This window comes from Tyto alba, unplaced genomic scaffold (genome assembly GCF_018691265.1).
Source record: "Tyto alba isolate M040663 unplaced genomic scaffold, T.alba_DEE_v4.0 Super-Scaffold_10, whole genome shotgun sequence".
In the NCBI taxonomy this organism is placed as follows: domain Eukaryota; kingdom Metazoa; phylum Chordata; class Aves; order Strigiformes; family Tytonidae; genus Tyto; species Tyto alba.
The window spans coordinates 29513328-29534889 of NW_024881262.1; the positions used below are offsets into that span (position 1 = coordinate 29513328).

General features: G+C 46.9%; 1 protein-coding gene across 3 annotated transcripts; it reads right to left on the bottom strand.

Moving 5' to 3' along the window:
* Nucleotides 1–522: 522 nt before the first annotated feature.
* BOK (BCL2 family apoptosis regulator BOK) lies at nucleotides 523–20109 on the bottom strand. 3 transcript variants are annotated; one of them, XM_032992630.2, is made up of 5 exons: nucleotides 19952–20109; nucleotides 18588–18960; nucleotides 14500–14628; nucleotides 6684–6847; nucleotides 523–1693 (listed from the first exon to the last, which is right to left on the bottom strand). In XM_032992630.2, the coding sequence occupies exons 2-5, from the start codon at nucleotides 18808–18810 to the stop codon at nucleotides 1568–1570; spliced, it is 642 nt and encodes a 213-aa protein (XP_032848521.1). In that variant the 5' UTR covers nucleotides 18811–18960; nucleotides 19952–20109; the 3' UTR covers nucleotides 523–1567. The 3 variants fall into 3 exon arrangements, with proteins under 3 accessions (XP_032848521.1, XP_009971791.1, XP_032848522.1); XM_009973489.3 differs by having other exon boundaries at nucleotides 19836–20109; XM_032992631.2 differs by having other exon boundaries at nucleotides 1582–1689; nucleotides 19836–20109.
* Nucleotides 20110–21562: the final 1453 nt, after the last annotated feature.

Genomic DNA, 21562 nt, shown 5'->3' on the forward strand with positions numbered 1-21562 from the left:
TGGTCAGAGCACAGCACTACCAACAGCTCGCAGAAACCTGTCACACAGATAAAACCAAAAAGCAGAGGCTTTGCTTTATTCTCAAACCCATTTGTAACTTCTAGACGGGAACAGTAAAGCCCCTCTGAAGACAGGGTGTGGGAGGGAAATCACACAAAACCCCAAACAAAACAGCAAAAACTCCTGCAACGCCACATGTTCTTAATCCAGAAGAGTGTTTTTCTGTGACGCCATGCTCTGAGCAAGGTGTCTCCCACGAGGCTTTGGCAGAGAAGAGGCTCCACGGCCTTCTCCTGCTGACAGTAGCAAGGCCCTGCTTCTGTTGGTGAAAACAGCACGTTTCTGACATGGCAACAACAGGGGTTAAATTCCTAGCATGAACCAGGCGAGTTGTAGTTTTAACACGTTAACATGTTCTACCAGGGGAAAAGCTGAAGTATTTTTAGCATGGCCTGAGTGTTCGTCTCTGCACTGTTCTGGCCTTTTTTGGAATTTTTAACTCTGGAAATAAATACAATACCCTTTGCAATAGTGAAACACCACCTATTTTCTTTTATTGTTTGCCACAAAGATGACTGCGAGTTGTACTTCCAAAGACATTAAAGGAGAAACATAAACCAGATACTTTTGACACAGCTTTCCAACCCTTCACAACACCAGACAGTTCACTTACCATTTCCCTAATTCCTGCCCGTGCCCCCAAGCCTTTCCTACTTACATGCTTAGCTCTGCTGACAATCTCAGTGGGGAAAACATTTTTCTTCATTTTGAAATTCAATCCCGAGTCGCTGCTTGAAGGTGTTGCCCCTCGTGCTCTCCTGTTTGAACTGGCGCGTGAACGCGGTAACAGGGGTCAACGAAATACACTTGCAATCTGCATCACATGCCACTGCCCTCCAGTCCTGCCCCTCACGCAGCCACGCAGTTTTATTTCCAGGATAGGTCAGGGAGAAGCACCTGATGACAATATGTTTGTTTCTATCACATTAAAATCCCACAGCTGCGTTAACCCCTCCACCATGCTGTGCTGGGGGGCAGAGCCCAGCAAGGCAAGAGTTAGGTATGAAGGAGAAGATGGAGTTTAAGCACAAACGTAACGACAAGAATCCACACAAGGTGAGTCTGAGGACTGAAAGGGGAATCACATGGAGCAAAGGAGGGACCCTCCCCTTTCTTATTTTCTATCCCATTGCAAATAATATCCCCTTCCTCCTCCCCTCTGCCTGGCACTAACATAAGCATGCAACACAGCAGTAAGGAACAGATGCCTGCTAGCCCACACTGCACACAGCTGCAGTCAGTGTGCCCGGGGGCTGGCAGTGTCCAGGCTGCACACACGAGTCACCCAGGGAAACAAGGCTCTTGAAAGGATTAATGGTGAGATAGGGTCCTGTGGCTGCAAAAAAGGAGACTGTGGTTGATCATCTGCTCCCAGCTGAAGGGAGAGGAGAACAAGCCTTTCGTTTGTCCCGGTTCTTCTCTTCCTCCTCTTCAGAGATTGCCATTACCACTGCTTCTGGAGTGGGGGAGGAGATGGGGCAGGGGGGCTGCACTTGGTGGCTCAGATTCATCTCTCAGGAAGCAGGACGAAGAAGATAGCCTTGAGGAAGTGACCAAAGCTGCAAACAGCGGCCACAAGCCAGTGGGAGCGAAGGCTGGGGTCACTATTCACCACGCATTTTGTGATGTCTGCCTAACGAGGAGAGAACAGAGATCGTCAGAGAGAGACGCCCAGAACAGAACGGCGTCAGCCACGGCTGCGGCTCTCCTGGCCCCACAACCCACAGCACCCTGCCACCCCTGCTGCTGCACCGCTTTGCCACGCTGCCGACAGCCACGAAGGCTTGGTTTGACGCTTCCGCCCCCTGCAAGTTATTAAATCACGCTCAAGAGCTCTGTGAAACACACTTCCTTCGTTCTGCATCAACAAGGTGAAGCGTCCGCCTTTTTGGCCACCCCTGGGGAAAGAAACCCTACAGGAAGATCGTCGAGCGTTTTCCATTTTGAATAGCTAAATAAAAGAAACTTTCTTCCCTTTTTGAAAAGAGCTAGGAAGCCTTGGCAATATCAGCCTTCTCATCCTTTTCTGTAAAGCAAGATGCTTCCCAGAGGTTGTCCTGTTTAGTATCAGCTCAAGTTGCTTGCACTTTTTCCCTTGCTTTAATGTTTTATTTGGAATTCATTCAAGCAAGCCAACCCCCAATTTAAATCTAAAGCAATGCAAGCTTTGTTTGTGGAAATATGTGTGCTGGCAGAGATGCCTCCCAGACGCGTGGGCCAGATTTAAAGATCCCTTGGGCAGCTGGTTTCAAGTATTAACAGGAATAGAAGCTGGCCTGCAATGAATAAAAGAATAGCAACAATCCAGCAAATTCATGAAGACAGGATCTCAGCTGGCATCGGGAGGAGGAGGTGGAAAATATCTGGAGGGTAAAGCAAACAGGACAGAGGTAGATAGAAAATTGCATCTTCTGGTGGGGGAAACAAAGTTCTGCCAGCAATATAATTGAGTTTGTGGTTAAACTTCAGCCTAATACAAGGAGATGTAGACTGTAGTTCTGTAACGGAAGGTGCACCATTAGCACATCAACTCGATGCGGTTTTCAGAAATGGCTGTTGGGTGGCAAATGTGAACAAGAATCAGGTCACAAGGAGGGCAAGTATTCATCAGCCCCAAAAGCTTTTTCTTTACAAGCTTAGCTCAGCAGTCTTTCAAGTTTGCCTTCTGACACAAATCTCTCTTTGACCAAGCAGAGGGAAATCAGACTCTCAGCCCTGAGATGTTCCTCCCATAAAACAGGACACAAGAGCTGATACTCCAATAATCTTTTCCAGTATCTCTGCCTGTGTTCAAGACATGGGCGAGCCTCGCCTGACCAGCCTTGGTAATAATTAGAAGAAAACAAAAGGGGGACTGAAGGGACAAATTGCTGTGTGTGGTTAGTGAGCACAGCCACACCAACCAGCTCCACCATCATCTACAGACCAAAGGCCGTTGGCAGCCTCCCACGCAGTTCCAGCAGTTCCTCCCTCGCAGAGAAGTCTGAAAGGCTGGCACTGCTGTTCTCTGGGGGGCATTAGGAGATGCTAAGCCCACGAATAACTGACAAGTAGAGACTGCAGGAGGAATGAACACAGGCTTGCAGGGATGGGAAGAAACAGGATGACAGGAGGAAGCTGAATCAGCACATGGGGTGCTCCTGAGGGAAGGTGTGGAAATGTTGCTGCCTGTAGCAGCAACAAGCACAGGCAAATGTAGCAAGCAGCCAAGATAGCACATAACAGAAGATGCTGCAACGTAGCACCAGCGGTTACAGGTACTTTATCTGTATTGTGTAGGAAAGTAAAATGGGTCTGCCTAAATGCTTTCAGTGATGGCTTAGCAAATTCACCCTATTTATATATGAAAAAAGTCTGAACTGATTCAGCCTGTCTAATTTTAGGGACCAGCACGTCCCTAAAACACAGTTGTGTCAGGCTGTCTCTTTAGTCAAGACAAGTCATGACGTGCAAGTACCCGTCTGAACACGTATTCCAATGGTAGGGTAGCTGATCAGTAAGAAACCTAAGCTCTGAAGGGCTTTAGTGCCTCCTGTGAACCAGTGTAAGGCCCAAATATGCACACCGGGTTGAATAGAGCTGCAGGGGGTTCACTTCCAGACGAGGCAGTGTGAACTCAAAGCTGTGCTGTACCCTACCAAAGGCAGGGATCTCACTGCAGCTAAGCAAGAGGAGCTGCAGTCAGGAGCACGTACAAATTTCTAAGGTGCTTGCTTAGATAAATAAAATTACTCAGCTGTTTAACAATTGCCCTAGCTATTATTAGTCAATTAAAGCATACCTAATAAGGCACTAGAATTGAAAATTTCAAAGCTCCTTAATAAAACAGGTCTTTGAGTCTTGTGAGGTACCGAAACTATTGCAATGCCAGTTTGATCTTCGCCTGTTAATTATTCCATCAAGTTCAAGTCGCGCGTTCTTCTTTGTGGCAAATGTATGTAAAAAAATATTGAAAAAAAAATCTCTCTATTCTACTGCAAAGCCACTACTGAGGTTGCAAACTCTCCCCAGGGAGAGATGATGCCTCAAAGAATTCAACATCTCGTTTCTCCTAGGAGGCTTGTTTTGGGTTGGGCTTTGGTGTAGGGGAAGGGTGTAATCCTGTGGAAGCAGTATGGGAATCTACTGCTGAGTGGAGACTTTCAAACGCCTTTCCAAGGTCTCCACAGTGGCTTTTCTGAAATAGCTTGGAGCACGGTGGTTCCTCTTGGCAGCCTCAACCTGAGTCGATGTGTAAGAGACGGGGCCATGTGCACAGGGGAAACAAGGACCCTGTGCCAAGACAAACTAACAACCAGCTAGGTCAGGCAGCAGATGAAAGGGTCCCCACTACAGAGCTGTTTCATCTGGCCCATTTGTGAACACGGCTGGGAAATTTCACGCTGCAGTGCCCAGATCAAGAGGAAGAACATTCAGGGAAGCACAGTATAAGATGACAAGAGGATCAGCAGCCTTTCCCCAGACCGAAGGAACCAGTCATTTCTAGAGGGAAAATATCTCCTTGTTGCAGCCCAACATTGCTGATAAGGGTACTGGAGACAGGCTGTAATCAGCACAACCCAGCAGCTTTTACAGTCATTTTGTTTGATTGGGAGCAGTGAGATTGGCTTCCCTTCTTCAGGCCAGATCCCACGAGCAAGCAGAATAGGTTCAGCAACTCCAATAGAAGTGTGCTGGCCATCCAAAGGGGGATGATTGGCAGAAGGTGCTAGCAGCGGTTAGGATTTATCTCCTTAGCTGCAAAGAACCACTTCTGGTCTGGGGTTGGGTTTCGTGGCTTGTTTGCTGTGCAACAAACTTTCCAAAAATATCTGTTTAGAACTATCAAAGAACCCTGTTTTGACCTCTAATAATGTAATACAAAATTTAAAAACAAGATGCTAACTTATGAGAGCATTCATATTTTACCAAAACAAAGAAAAAAATTAGCTGAAAACTAGGAGGAGACGCATTCCTATGCAACTTTTCAATTTTAATAAAACTTGATTTTTTCCAAAGGAAAAATAGTTTCAGAGAATACATTTCAACCAGCCCTACAGGTACCCAGTCAAAGTAAGCCTCAAATGATACCGGGGCAGGGATTTCACAGGCAGGAACAGTGCTATTTAATCAGTCACTTTCCCAGGATATCCTCTTCGCCTACCTCGGCACAATTATTTGTGCGGATGCAAAATGAAACAGATCAAGGCATTCAACTCAAAGGTTACTTTTCAGCCCAACTAAATAGTTCCCTGACTCAGTTGGCCTGAAGGTCACACAGTTTTAGAGAGGGCCGGGATGATTTTAAGGTGGCAGTGACACTGAGCAAACGTAAGGCATCCAAAGATCAGAATAACGTTACATTTCCAGTTGCCCTTCCTCAAAAAGATGCCATCACTCCTAGAGAAATTAGGTGACTGGATCAGCTATGTGCACATTTGGGAAGTCTCAGCACGGAGGAGCAATGCTCAGTTTGGAAAAAGACATGTCCCTCTCCCCGGGTCCGTGCAGGGTGGGGAGCCTGACCATTTCCTGATGGCTCAGGAATAAATATCACCTTTTGGAAAAGAGGGAATTTCCTGCTGTGGCTCAGTCTGGAAAGAGTGCATGCCTTGGGAATAAGATGTCCCATGAGCTCAGCGGTGTCATATGGCAATATTTAGCTCCAGGCAGCATCTGTCAGGCAGTACACCAAAGTGCTTTTGTCTGTATCGCTCCAAGGAGTGTCTATAGCCCTGCCAGAAAGGCACGGAGCCCCTGGTACATATGCACATCACCCAGCTGCCAGCTGCTAACATAGCCAGCCAGCCATCTCGGTGTCCTGGGGAGGTCACTAGAAAGGTGGCTGGCTATTCCACAGCACCGAAGTAAGGCTCATTCTGAGCTATCCTCCACGGGAGCATTGTAGTTCCTGTCTGGCAGAGAGAGAACTGAAGAAACCAGACGCTTAAAGCCATATGATACAGAGCCACACTCCAATGCAGAGCAGCACCACGCTTTACACACAGTCTCAGAGCAGGCCAGTGGCAGAGCGATGAGCCTTCCCACTGTTGATGGGTTTGTGAGAGCCCTTCAAAGCGTAAGTGTGCTACAGTTTGAGCTACATCAGAAGATACTCATGGAGGTATCGTCGGGATCAGGTCAGGGAATGGCACAAACTACCAGGTTTTAATATCCCTCTAAATTTCCTTACAGCGGCAAGTCACGTTAATATGCTAAGCTTTGACTTGGGGAACTATAGGGCAGGTCAAAGGGGAATTAAGTTGGCAGGCCTAATTTTTTTCAGTTTCTAGAAAACAGCTGCCCAAGAGAATGACCCCTATTTACAGTCTCCCGCAATGACTGGCTGGCAGCTTCAGAGATGCTCAGGTCAGGAACAGAAGAGGCCCTATTGAATTAGTCTGGCACAGCTATGGAGGAAGCTGAGCACCAGAATAGCTGATGTTGTCGAGGACAGGACCACAAGGCAGTAGCAGAGCTATGTGGAGCCTAGCACACGTGTAAGCAGGACAGGGCTGCGGAAGAGAATCTCGTTCAACATTTTTCTGCATGATGTTGCAGTGGGGGCACTCTCACATTCATTCACTGGGATATTTTCTGGTCTGCACGTGTGGGAGCAAGCTTGATGAGACAGCATCTCTTACCCAGCCTCCTCTCCTTTTCAGCCATGCCACCAAGGTCTTGCGGACAAACTCTCCCAGGCAGTCTACGATGGTGTGAACCATGGCCGGCTGTGCATGCCGCACACAGTCCACTGCCAGCCCCGCTGCCACAGCATAGAGAGACACCACCTTGCCCCACGTTATGCCTATGAAGAGAAGAAAGGTCGTTCAGATTTACACAGGCACACACAGCCCCTTCTTGCATAATCAAAGGAAACAGCTCTCCTTCATTACGTAGGCCCACGCTGCATGCACGCAGCTCTGAGTTCAGGTGCAGCCACGGCTGTGCATGCCTGCCACCACGGGGGAAAGTAATACTAGGGGACCAGGATTGGGGAAAACTCTCCACCTGGAGAAGCAGAACTAAATAATCTGACTTGGGCATACTTTGACCCCCTGTCAGCACTGGGTGGACACCTTTGGAGAAAGCAGCCCAAAAGCAACGTCAAAAAAGGGAAGATGTGTGTGGCTGAGAGTTAATGGCAACATAAACCATGGTGGTGCACATGCTGCACAGGAGGTGATTGAATTCAAAGAGTTTGAGCAACATGGGGTTTTTGTCACCCGCACAGCTCTTAAACACCCTTAACATCCTTGACAAAGCATTCCTGTTTCTTTCTAGATCAGAGGAGACCGTTCCAATGTGACACGCAAAGTACATATGAGACAAGCATCTTCAGTCAGTTCTACCATGACAGAAGAGCAAAGTAAGGAGACAAAGCTACAGGGCCAAGAGGGTTGGCTTTCTCCTCGATATAAGGAGTACACCTCAGGCTCCACCTGAAAACCAGGTAGATTCAAGAGTTTTGTCACTCTGCCTTCAATACTTAACATTGCATATCCTATCCCACTGAAGGCAGTACAGGGACAGAGTGTCAGTCAGTTATCTAATCTCCCAGAAAACAGCCTTCCTGCTAGGCTGACCTGCCAATATCAAATGCTCCATGGAAGCTATCCCAGCAGCAGTCATCTTCCTGTTAGTGCTAGCAATAAATGCTCAAGTTCAGTTCTGAGTACCAGCCAACCTCCCCGGGTCTCCCCCGCGCTTTACCAACACCACTGGGCATAAATCCTCCATGCTTAAACATTGCAGCCAGCAGTCCCTCATCAGGCTTTCATCAGGACCAGTGACCTGGAAATGCAACCCTTCTGCACCCATGCAGAAGAACTACCACAGCACATGGTAGCGCGCACATGGATTTCTTTTGGATCCGCTAGAGAGCTGAATTCCCCCCTCCTTACTTTATTATTTGCAATAGCAGTATTTGACAAACACACTGTGAAGTATTTTACAGTGTTAGGTCTCCATGGAATCTGTTCAACGTCTTTTCCAAATGTAGCCAGAAGCCAGGTGAAGTTTCAGCATTTAAAAAACACACAAAACTGTTCTTGCTGGGTCACAACAGGAAAGAAAACAGGTGAGAGGAAGGAAAGATCACCTCAGTCACTAGATCTAATGACAGAGAAGGTCCTTAAACACAAGATTGGAAAACTGGGAGTGCTCAGCAATCTATCAGCTAAGAAAGCAAACCTTTAAATACAAATTAAATTAAGAGTCTCCCTCTTCACAGCACTCCCAGATCCTCAGGCACCCTGACCCATCTCTTTGGGATGGATCTCCAGACTCCTCATGCCTACTCACACTGCAGCAGAGCTCTCCACATTCCTTTACAATACATGCAGGTTTCAGAGCATTCCTTCCCACTAAGTGCCTCAAAAGGGACACTCACACTAACGCTTTTAGAAATTGCTTGCTTCTTTTTTTTTTTTTTTTCTCTAAATAAAAAAAATACTAAACTTTAGAGAAAGTGTTGAAATGTCAGCCACAGGAATGGCTTGTTAGACTGGAGAAAATCCAGAGTTCCAAAAAAGCCATTTTTCACTTGTGACTGACGTAAGGTCAAAATCTACAGATGACTCTTTTGTGAGGCTCTGTAGCAACAGTAACAGCAGTAGCTGAGAGTCTCCTGTGATACTCTATCCTTCACCAGCACTATCTCCGAGATCAGATGAAGTTATTAATATAGCTAAATTGGCTGTTACTTTGATTTAATCTTCTAAGCAGACCTTGTGGTGTCCCTTCCCCAGAGCTGTCACTCAGGAAGTTCACTGCCTGTGTGGTATTCACACAATTTATCTGTCTTTCTCACATTGCGTATCACCATGACAGCCAGCAGAATGAGCCAGAAAGAGGCTATGAAACCACATGAGAAAATACTAGACAGAGGACTTCTCCTGGCAAGGAAGGGGCTGTCCTGTTGCAGGTTAATACCTCTCCACCCCGTGAAAGAGGCTTTAAGGGGTTAACTCTTGCTGACCACAACCTCCTGGGCCAGAGCCTCAGCTGGCTTATACGTAGTTTTTAAGCGTAAGTCGCTTTTTACGGTTCTCCAACCATGCAGAAATGTGTCTCCTTGCATCTTGAGTTACATGAACCACAGTTACCTAAAATTCCAGGGAAAGGTTCACTGGCTTATTCCCAAGTTTTTACTGACAGCACTCTTTCTTAAATATCTGAAGCAGGTCCATTAGCTTTGAGATATTTACAGGGCAGTAACTAAAGACTGACAGGGGGCTGAGGCCACCCTGGTAGAGAAAGACAGCTACAGTCTTGATTAACTTTGTTTTAAACCCAAGTTCCTCTTTCCGACAGAAGAAAAGTGTATCCACAACCTATGAAAGATAAAGGCTTAACTGACTCATGTTTCCCCTAATACACGGGAAAGCAGTTTGCTGTACTGACATTGCAGTCTCGAGGTCTCCTCCTGGGGAGGATGGAGAGAAAGCCCTGCAGCTCTGGCTTCCCTGCCAAGGTTGCAACACAGTGGTGCTTGCTGCAGGACTTGCACGAGGTGAACGCTTCCCCAGCGCAGGGACAGAGCCCTTTTCCCTTTCACACGGACAGCAGAAAGAGGGCAGGCTGTTGGCTGACATTTATTGTGGTGATGGATGTGAAGGGCTCAGTGGTTGCTTCCCATTATCCTCCCCTTTACAGAGCATGCCTGTAAGGGTCAAACCAATCCTTCAGTCTGCTTTTCCTGTTACCAGCAGAGCTGGGTCATGGGGGGTGGGAGAGAGAGGAGGAATTCCCCTCCTGATTTCTCTGCATGGAAACTGCTGTTGCCACTGCTGGAGGCAGAAGATGGAGACTGCTGGCTGGGCTGCTCACCCGAGACAGCAGGGCACAGCTCACACTCTTGTTTGCACGAGATGTAGGGGAGCCCTGAAGTGAGGGAAGAGCAGACACCTCTAACAGCTGCTCTAGACCAAAGCTGGGCCATGCCTCTGGCCGGTCCTTATGCCCCAGGAGAGCTCCAGCAGCTGCCCAGCCCCAGGCAGGGGAACAGGCCACAGCAGCCCCCATCTGTACTTTTCCAGGATACCAGCTGCACTAACTTTTCTCTCTCAAGGAGTCCCTTTGGCAGGGGTAGAGGAGCATTATCTACTGAGAGGGCACAGTGCCTCTGCCCCCTGTGATGTGCAGGACAGGGTCAGGGTGACACTGGCTTGATACATCCCTCCTCATAAGCTGGAATTGTATCTGGCCAGTGCACATGGGCAAAGAAGACACATTGTCTTGCAAATTCCTCAAAAGGTCTGGCTGCCATCCACATTGGGTGAAACAGGCACTCATCACCAAGAGAGACAATCTATTCACAGCTTCCCACTGTGCAGACTAGCATGCACAGGAGCTAACGACAAGCAGGAATGGAAAACTGGTCCAGAAAGGAGTGATAAAACAGAGAAATCTCTGAAACTTCTGCTTACAGAGATGGAACAAGAGGAGACGGAAAAAAAGTGAAAAGCTGCTTAGAAGGCATTTTAACAAATAAGAAATACAAGTTTCAGACTCAAGGCCACTCATGGAGCTGAAGGTATGTAAACACTGGCGAGCCCAGGGGAAAAATGAATTAGCAGGAGAGGACTGCTCTTGAAAGTGTTCCCGCTGCATTTCAGCTTGCCTGCCCCAAGGGAGAGCTCAAGAAGCCATGAGACACGACTGTGCAGAGTCTCAGAGCACCACACTATCCGAGGTTACTTAAATAAACTTCCCTCTTCTCCACTCAGCATCAAAGCCCAGCTTGCAAATCAGACCTAAGAAAAACATGATCAAGTGCTACATTTCAACAGCTGAGAGAATACAGCCAGACACGATATACTTTCCTCTGCTGGAGAGAAAGAAACCAAGAAGGACGTGCACAAGGCAGGAAGCTCAATTCATAAGGCCTAAGCAATGAGGAAGCAGTGGGATGCATTTCTAACAGCGTTTGCTCCTGCAGGGGAAAGTATTTCTCCTGAGAACCCATGAACCATGCATCCCTGTTGTACAGGGTTCACTTCAGCCCAAGCACTCTTGATTAAAAACTGCCTAACCCCTAAAACAATACAAAACCAGGATGAAAGCTTTTAGAGAGCCCTCATGCCTAGCAGCTCTTACCAAGTGGAGGAAACTGTTTCCTTTAGGAAAGGAAAATGCATCTCCCTTTTCTTCTTCTGTTTTTCCACCAAGTGACCCCTTCCTTCTGGGATTTATTTAAACTGCTAATGTAAATGCCAGCTCAGCCAGGCCCCAATCCAAAGCCTGTTAAAGTCAGTGGAAAGTCTCCTGCTGGCTGCAGAGCAGCTTTGGACCACACACCAGAACCAGTGGTATTGTCACAGAGCTGATGCTGCTGCAGATCCTTCAACATTCAAAACAGGTCAGGGGTCTGCGGTGCCAGTCTCCACACAGATGGGCTCTCCTCACCCTGAATAACTAACAAGTTGTATGGAAACAGGGAAGCAAAATACAGCTTGAGCCTTACCATGCTCTCTGATCTGCTCACCTTCTGCCTACATTCTCAGCTGCTAAGCTTGCTGTAAATTGGGATTCAAGCTGTCCTTGCTACCCCAGAGAAAAGCCAAACCTGAGTTAACTGGAACAGACAATGCTCTAAAGTCAAATATGGCACAATGTACCCATGCAGTGGGACCAACGAGGATGCCAGATGTCCTCAGTCTTGCCTTCTTGAGAGGTCCATCTAGGGCTTGTGCTTAGTCAAGACTTGTAGATGGTGTGGACAGGAAGTGAGCACAGCCAGAACTACAGTGTGAAAACTCAAAGCCAGAGCAGGCTGTGGAAGAAGGCCATGTAAAAGATTAAGGAGAAAACCTGTCCAGCAAGATAGGGTAAAAATTCCCCGTTCCCTTGCTGGAAAGGCATTGCAAGTGACTAATGGGGCTCCCCAGACTGTCCAGGCACTGCCGTGTACAGCTGTAGCTGTTTTCTTAATAAACTAGACAGTGAAAAACAGGCTGAGATGCTTTAGCTGTTGGTAATTGGCATGAAAACTCAGACTGCCCTTGAGTCTCTGGTTTCCTCTGCTCAATAAGAGCCTCTTTCCTCTGAACTATGAAAAAAAGAAAAAAAGGAATGAATGTCTGGCTGCCACAGCCAACTCTGATTTGCTGCATTTAGCATTAAATGCGGAGTCTTGAAACTGCAGTTGGGATCCAGGAATGTTAAAAATCAGCAAACTCCCCCCTCTCTGCCACTCAGCAGCCTTCTATCGAGAGAAATTACAATAATGAACTGATAAGAGCAATTGAATACACAACCCCAGCTTCATGCTCAGAGGTTATCCTGTTAGTTGCTCTGAGGCAGAAGTGAGAAAGAATTAAAAACAGAGCATACAGGCACCAGGAAGGTTTGAATCCACCCCCTGTGCAGACAGCCAACTGTGTGAAGTGACGCATGGTTTTCCCCAGATGAGAGGCAGCACTAGCAACAGAGCTTGAACCTGGGCTTCTACTATGTTCCCAAAGTGTCTAGCATTGCCAGACTCAAAGGGCTGAGTCCAGATCCCAATTCTTACTCCACTGAAAACCCCAAGTTTAGAACCAAGAGTTACAATTTCCAGCTTTACTTTCAAAAAAAGCATTTTAAACCATCCACGCTTTTCACTTGACTCTTGAGCTGAGAAGTTGAAGAACATCAAAAAACCGCAGCTCTCAATGAATCTGTCAGTGTACGATGGTGAGAGCAGGACTCCCAGAAACCAGCAGGGCTTTCCCCCCAGCATCATCTTTATGCAGCACAGCAGCATGCACAGTCTGCTCCACCTGCAGCCATCCACCTTTCTGGCTTAACTCCCTGTGTCACTTCAGCTTTGGAAGTGGGCCAGTTCTGATGTAGCCAGCTATAGTTGTCTAAGAAGATAATCTATTTAGCTGCAATGCAAAAACATGAGCCTGCAAACTTGACCTTCGTTTTTCTGTAAGCCTTGATACAAGTAAAGCTCAGCACTAAGGGACAAGGCAGGACACCTGCACTTTGAACACAGCCACACTCAGACATTCTTGCCATATTTGCCTAGCTCTTGCTTTCTGAGCCCATATGGCTGCCCCAGCCAGCCCAGTGTAAAGGTAATCTTCATTCCAGACATACTTCTGAAAGGATGCCTAGGGCTACAGTACTAGCCACGGAATTCAATTCCATCCATTTCCTATGACAGAGCATCAGTTTCCCTGATCCAGGGTGTAAATCTGCCCTGCTCAACCTGCCTGGAGCCCTGCTTGAGCAGTCCCTCTCAGAGATCTATTTTATCACCTGTTGTGATTCAGGAGAGGATCTGTGCTCTCCACCACAACACATTTTAGATCTGAAGTCCAGGATGTCAGCACAGAGCTTCTCCAGGGTGTCAGTGGTTCCCATGCAGTTCATGCGCATAAAGAAGCGTAGCTGACTGTGAACATAAAAAGGTTTTGCGTGAGGAAGCCTATTTGAAAGTACAACAGAAGCCTGAGCTTTTATCCTGTAACAACTACTCCCAAAGTAACAAGAATCACTGCTCCTGTGACATGTCCCACGTCAATGTCACTGGATCCAATGCTTTCACACTACTACGCTGCTGGCAAGGAGCTGTCTTTTTTTTTGGTTGGTTGGTTGGTTTGGTTTGGTCTGTTTCCACTCTCTAACATCTACTGTCTTTTCTACAGACAAAACAACAAGACATTGCAGAAAACCTATAACTGTGTCAGGACTTGCCTGACATAAATCTCCATGAAAAACACAAAACATTTCTCTTCCCTTGATTCCCACAGACTGCATTCCCGATCGCAGGCAGGGACTGTTTTCAGGGGTGGCTGAGGTTCCCTTGCAAGAACACAGCACAGAGCAGAGTGTATCTTTGCTTTTGACAATCACCTCTGGGACCAGTCAAACAGAAGAACTAAGCCTTGCGAAAGCTCAAAGCACCTACTCGTCCGCAACAGCTAGCCTTGAGGGCTGAGACTCTCTGAGTATGAGAAAGGAGAAGCAGCAACTGGAAGCAGCAGGCTCCATTGCAGTTCTGGCTATTGCTGTGAGAAAGGAAGCCAGAAATAGAGGAACTCCCTTGTGATGAGTTGGTTCTGGCTCCTAGCATCAGCAGCATGAGCTGGAACAAGGGAGACTCCCATGTAATGAACCTTCTCCAGTTGCCAATAGTGAGCAAAGGAGCTTGGAATGAGTGACCTCCCAGTGCAATGAGGTAACACCACCTCTTGACAAGGAAGGGCAGGAGATGCCTTCTAGAATGAGCGAGAACCTGCCAGGAGGACATAATAAAACAAGGCATTTCCCTGCCAGAACAACAGAGCATAGAGGAGCTCTCATTAAATCATTAAAGCAGGGCACACTGCCAACCTGCCCACAGCCCTTTCAGAAACCAGGCCCCACCTCGCAGGCTATCACAGAAACATGCCTTCTCTGAGAGAAGTGGCTCCATCCTGTTCCTCTCTGCCCAGCTCTGTCTGCGTATCTGTCAGGGCACAGTACCTGCAGTGAAGATCTGCGCAGCTACTGCCAGGAAGGCATCCGTCACCACCGTCTCCGAGTGCAGCGAGATGTTCAACTGGCGGGCGATATTCCGGTAGACGTTGGGGCGAATGTATTCCAGCTCATCTCCTGAAAACAAACCGTCAGGAGTCAGCGTGAAGAACACCAAGTCCTGATCTCACCGTGTAGAAATTATACCTGGGGCCACCCCACATATCCCTTCAGCCAGAGAAACTTAACCCCAGCTACACCTTAGTTTAAACAGGGAGAAGAGTGCTTAGGGTCATTTAGATGCAACCCTCTGCTACACCCTGCTTTCCTAATATCCTAATATCCTCTGTGCCTGGGACTTCTAAAGGGAGTGGGGACAGGCAGTGGCCTCGTACCAGTGGTGTGGCTGCAGTAATCTCCGATATAAATGATGTTCCCAGGATGCCTGCCTTTCCTCTGACACAGGAGACAGACCTCAGATAAGCAAAGCCATCTCATTTTTCTTCATAATTGAAAAGGAGGCATGTACATCTAAGTAAGGTTTTGAAAGATATGCCCTTTCTCAACACCCCATCGGACTTGTACAAAAAAGCTTCAAGATGAGAGCAACTCAAGAATGCTGGAGGCTGATGAAAGCCAAGGATCCACCCAGAGCCACACAACATTAATTGAGCAAAGAGACTATCAGCTCAGCTATTTTACACTCACACAGGCAACTGATTGATGATCTGGAGTTGTTTCTCTCCTCCAAACGGTTAAAGAGATGTTAGTTTGCCTGGCTGACCCCTCAGCAACAGGGTTCCTGACACACGCACACAGACACGAGCTCTCACTTCTAGGTTGTTTTCTCCCCAGCTGTGAAATAGTTGAAGGTGTTAGGCTAGCTTGAAGATCAACGTGGAAACACCAGGGACAAGCAGAGAATCTCCTCCCACACACAGGTTTGTGCTATGGAACTTGAGCAACAGCAGTAAAGCTTTTCCTCTGTAGCAAAACAAACAATTTCTGAGCAGTACAATTAATAAAGCCCAGTTTCCAATGGATTTCTCTCTCTGTAGAGGTTCACAGATAGTTAATGAGGGTCGCAAAGCTGCTGTAGGAGCACTACACAATGCAGACATTGCATGGGACCAAGGCCCTTTGGGCATGGAGAGTCCTATCGGGTTCAGTTTTAGCAGGACAGTCTGTTCTTCTCCTGCACAAGGGTGCTCTGGAGCACCCAGGGGAAGAGGAGAGCTGTCACAACAGTTTTACAACCCACCGAAAGACCCAGATGACTTAGTCAGAGAGCAACTGACCCTCCTGAAAATTTCATTTAGATGGGGACTGAAAAAGAAGATGACACCCCAGTCAGGAGCTTGTTATAGAGTCATTAGCTGGCCACGGGCACTCAGCACAGCAGAGGCAAAGCCCTGCTCTACAGAATTCCACAAACAAGTTCTCCAGGCCCTTTGTGTGTGTGGGATTGTCCCACACAATCTGATGGCAAGAGGAAACCCTGCCAACACATGGTCAGCCCTGATATGAGAAAACATTACTTGCACTACTCAACAGCTGTTTTCTCCTTGCAGGGAGCACACAGGCTTCCCTGTAAGTGTGCAGAACTGGGGATAGCCCTGCCCGTGGTTAGCAGAGAAGGAGGCTTGGGGAGCTGGGATCAGCGCTTGGTAGCCTGCCCTTGTGACAGCTTTTAAACAAGCAGTACCTGGAGGCCCCAGATGAGATCATGTTTTGGTTGGAGGCACACATGCTGCTAAAGTGGGCCCTGCCCTGCAGCAATGCACAGGGAAGACAAGAGCGCTGGGGAAAGCACAGTCCTAAGCTCATGGAGGCTCCCTGTCCTGGCATCCTCAGACCGACTCCAGCAGCACATGACATTGGTGAAAGTTTTTGGTGTCCATGTTCAGATGCCCGACTACATACTTTGCAACCTTGAGAGCAATTTCTGTGCTCCTCCTCCTTCCTCCAGTAATCCTGGAGGAGTAAGGAGGGCAGCAGTGACAGTTCCCACATGCAGAAGCTCAGTGCAGAGGTGAAATGGCACTTACCTGGGTCTTGGCCGCAGAAGAGACAAGTTCAGATAAACCAGACCTCTGACACATATGGCAGGTTGGTCTGGGGTGTCTCATTTGGCCATATCATTACGTTTTGCCACCTCTGACTCATTAATTGCACTAATTAGCTGCTAAGCCTCACTGAGCTGATGGGCTCTGGCTCCCTAAGGCTGTAATTGCATTGCCTGTGCTGACCCACCAGCCAGTTCCTCAGACACACTACATGCAAGAGGGCTAGGAAATACTCCAACTTCTCATCTTCACAGGCTTCTCAGCACTAACATGGAGAAAAATCTGGTCTGGCCTGCCACACTACTTAGTAACCAGGTAAGGACTACTGTTGCTGGCAGGTGGCTGGATACCACTCAGCCTTGTACTGGTTATAGCAGCAAAGGGGAAAACAAAGGGACAGGCCATGTGGCAGGCAGAGTTTCTGAACAAACAGGATGGACACAACTCTTCATCCTAATAAGGAGGACTGCTCACACTTCTTGTTGCATGGGTACCACATGGTTGTCTCCAAACAGATTTGCTCGGAGAAGACGCCAAGTTCCTGGGACTATCAGCCAAATCTTTCCATCTGGACACAAATAAGTAACAGGAGAGTCATGCAGGAGATGCTTTCAGATCCAGTCTGCCACCTGCTTGCCCTTTAACATGCTCCTGGCCACCCACAGAAGATCTGGTTGAAAGCCAACAAATCTCAACCCCCCCCCCAACCCAGGCAGAGAAGAAATGGAGGACAAAGAGGCAGTGAGATTGGCAGAAGAAGAAAAAAAAAAAAAACAAAGACTGAGCAACTACTGGAAAGAAAAGTAGAATTCAAGTCAGCATAGGAGAGAAAAAGTGAAAAAGAATGAATAAAATAAAAAAAAAATCAGTTAAAAGAAACACAGCTATGTCTTAAAAAGAAATTTGGGATAATGTCAAACAATTAGAAAGAAAGGGGAGAAAGTGAGATCAGCCTGGTCCTGAGTTTGTTAGGCCCAGGTAAAGCTTACTTCACCAAACTTATTTGAACATTGGTGTAATTAAATCAGATGCAAATGCTAGTGGTAGTTTGCAAGCCAGATGTGAACTAATATACCAGCCTGCAGGCAAAGAGGGATGTTGAAAGCAACTTCCAAGAATGAGGGTGTCAGGATCCCAAAGGACAAATGGCTAGAATTGAGCACACAGGAGGCTAAAACGTAAAACAAAAGGCCAGGCAACTGTCAGCATTTAGAGGGTGTTCCTTGTACAAACACAATTCCAGAGCACGTGTTTATGTAGGACCTTACGGGCATAATCTTCAAATCACTCTCCCTGCAGCCCTGGTAGTCAGCTGGCCATGAGGGGGGTCTGGCTAGTTTGGGCACTGAATGGCAGTATATGCCAGGCAACATCAGCCAACTCCTTGCTCCAACAAAAAGCAAGAAAACTCATGTTCTGCTGAGTGATTAAGGTAGGCAAAGGAAAATTAAACACACTGTCAACACCTGGTCATTGAAAAGTGGCTTTTATAAAACCTCCAGTGGTCTAAGCAACCACCCCCAAATTAAACATCCTTGCAGGTGGGTGAGCAACTGGTGAAGCCCAAGTCTAGATGTAGCAGTACTCTACTAGATGCCAGCTTGCATCGTGTCGTGGCAGCCAAGTCACCTGCATCTGGAGAAAACACTGCAAGACCTGTTAAAATGCCAAGCTGAGAAAGACTACTGAAACTACTGTGGAAACCGTTACACAGTCTTATGCGGATAGAATTAGTCTGTTGTAGGGCTTTTTTGGACTGCATAAGCTTTTAACCTGTTAAAAGTCCTCAGAAAAAAGTAGCTCTGCAGAAACACTGTGCTGCGCAGTGCTCCAAGGGACTGAAGAAACGCAAGTAAAAGAGCTGCTCAGGGAAGATCACCAAAACCAAATCTAAATGCCCAAAGCAGAGAAGAAAAACCTCTGTATCATCACATAAAAAAGCCTCTTGGCACTCATCAGTTCCAGAAACCTTGGTCTGGTCTGAATTGCTCCATGTAGTTTCAGTTCCCTCCCATACCTGCAGGGACTTACCTAGTCGCAGCAGTATGGTGGACACCTCAGCCAGCTTACCACCAGGCACCGGTGCGTTATACTCAGGTTTGCTCCAGCTGACGCCCGCTCGAATTAGCCTCGAATTTATGTAGTCTCTGCAGAGAGCCTTGGCTTGGGACACAAGCTCCTTGTCAGTGGGAGACCTGTCAAAAACCTCCATCACCTCTGCAGCAAAGACTGAGGAACGGCGTAGCACTTCCATCCTTGGCTGCTGAACCTCAGCATACACTTGCTGGAAGGCCGAACCAACGCCTTAGATGAGAATCTTCAGGAGCTGTGTAGTAATCCTCTGGTCTCTTGGTTTGTCACAGCTCCCAGCAGTTATTCTCAAAAGGCCGGTTTTTCATTTTACCTGGTGAATAGAAGCATCTGTAAGTCCTCTAGCATTCCAAAGATGTAAACCAGAAGCCCAAATATTCTACCTTACAGTTAAGCTAAAGCCAGCAGTATCATATTTGCAAAATACCTGTCGCAGTGCACCTTACAGACAAGGGGCTAAGCCTTTTGTCTTTCAGCCACTCTGACTTTCACTGGCAGCATGACCCACAGAAGTGCTGCAGTTTTGAACTATTGAGGTGTTTCCACTTTTGCAGTTCAGATTTGGGCAGTCCTAGATTTATCCTTCAGAGAGACTAGATGGTCAGAGTGTGGAAACAATTCATAAAACGTGTAGACAATCTCAGCTTGTTTCAATTAAACTGGAAAAAACCTAAATCCCAAATACCAGCTACAGTAACCTCAACCAGATGTCAAAAGACATTCCAGCTCAGTAGGTCATGGATCTTTCTGAAGAAATGGCACTATCGCAAGAATAGGGATATGGGAGCATTTGAAATGTCTCAATGGAGACAGTTTACTACAATCTCAATTTAGGTTTTGGTCCCGCCACTCTTTTTCTTTTGACTTTTTCCAAAGCAACATGCATACTATTTATCGAAAACCTTTAGCAATAGCAGAAAGAGCAAAATAGAAAAGCAGATTTTAAAAAAGTGTTCAGGTGTGAATACCTAAAGAGAAAGTTCAAAATTTCTTCAGAGGCACCTGAACGCATCTGTTGATCTGACTTTTTAATCCAGTGCTGCTTTTGAAGTCAGTCAGACCAGTCTTTATTCAGATGTTAGCAAATGTATTTTCCAGTCCCCGGTTTTAGACATCTACTTACGATAACGATTTTCAAACAAAATAAAGCCAGTTATTCTTGTTTGTCCCAATTAAAACCATATTTACCTCTCGTGTTGCACTTTTTCCCCCTCAGTGATTTCTTTTGGGGTTTGGTTTCGTGTTGCTTTGGAAGATCAGCATCAATGAACACCGGGTTTAGGATTCATAGGATAGCATCACACCCCTCTGCACAGCACCAGCCTCCTCTGCCGGGCTCCCGCCAGCGCCTTCCTCCCCATTTCTGTCCGCCTCGCAAGCCGGCAGCGCTCCACCGGGATCCTCGGGGCTTGCTCTGCTGCTTTTAAGGGAGCCAGGCAGCAGAGGAAAGCTTCTAGCTTTAGCCTTGTAAGGAAGATGAAATAACCGGGAGGCGGGGTTGCTATAGCCGGAGAGCAACGTTTTCTCCTCCCCTTTCCTCTCTCTTAAGGACGTTCTCTGTGATTTTACTGCGGGCGCAGTGTCATCACTCAAGGACCCGTCTTCGGGGTGAGGGTAGGAGCATAATTTCTGGCCCAGGTTACCCCGTGTAACAGTCAGCGAGGAATACACTGCTGAAATAGGAAGAGCTCCTGGTGAAACCCCGCGGAGGATTTGGCAGAGTTGATGTTGGCCATTTTCAGATGGTAGCCAAGCTGGGGAGATGATGCAGGTTGTCAGACTTCAGTCCTACCAGTTCGGTCCAAAACAGTGGAAGTCATTAACAGAGAGAGCTACAGCTCAGGGCTAAAGCAAGCTGGGCTTGTGTTCCCCCAAAACTACAAGTAGTCTGGTTAAAAAAAAAAAAAAAGTGAAGTGGGTTTGCTGATAGGAAATAGTTTGTCCAGAATGAAGTGTTTTGCAGAAACATGTCCATCTCATCTCAGTGTGTTAAGAAAACTAACATATAAAGTTTAAGGAAAACATTTCAGTTAGTTCCAATGTGCTTAGAAATTAATTTCAACGTCAACTTCTTGTTGCAACATTATCGTATTGATGCCACAGTGCTCAACTTCTTTTCCGTGTGTGTGTGTGTGAGATACCGTTTCAACTCAATAGACTACATACAAATTTTTGGCTTTTTGTGTTATGATTGGAAACAAAAGAAGTTTTAGAAATAGAAGTTTCCTGCAGACAAGAAATTCTACCAGCCCAAACACAAATTATCCCCAACAAATAACAATTTGTAGATTAACAACTGGGTACATGGCATGTTCAAAATGCAGCCTTTCCAAGAGGAGGTCAGAAGCAAGAAATAAGGGTTGTTATCTCAAAATCCGAAATATCTGAAATAAAGGCTGTCACCTTTGAGAAAAAGACAGAGGCAAGGACACCTTTCCAAGGTGTTAATCACAAAATACCCCCCAGCACAACCTGCACCACTGCTGGTCTCAAAACTGAGGGATAGCAAGTAACAAATTAACTGCATGAAAAAGCCTTATTATATGATGCATCAAATACTCTGGCCAGCATCCAACACACAACTCATGCACAGGCTTAACACAGAGCATATGTTTTGGTCTGCCATTAACTGGATTGCTGGAGGCTGTTTTGCTGCATTGGGAAGGGGGCTGGGGAAAGCTTCTTCTCCCTCCCATGACAAAGACTCTTTCTGACCTGGATTCTTCTGGGAAAGGAACAGGGTTAGAGAGAGATACGTGTATGCAGTGGTAGTCAGCTGGGGACCCCAGCTTATCTTGATATGATTGTGTTAAGATGGCAAGAGTGATTGTATCTCCAGCACCAGAAGTATTTGCTCAAAGACACTCTCAGAAATTTTTTATACACTAGCCTTCTTCAAATTTAAATACAGTTAC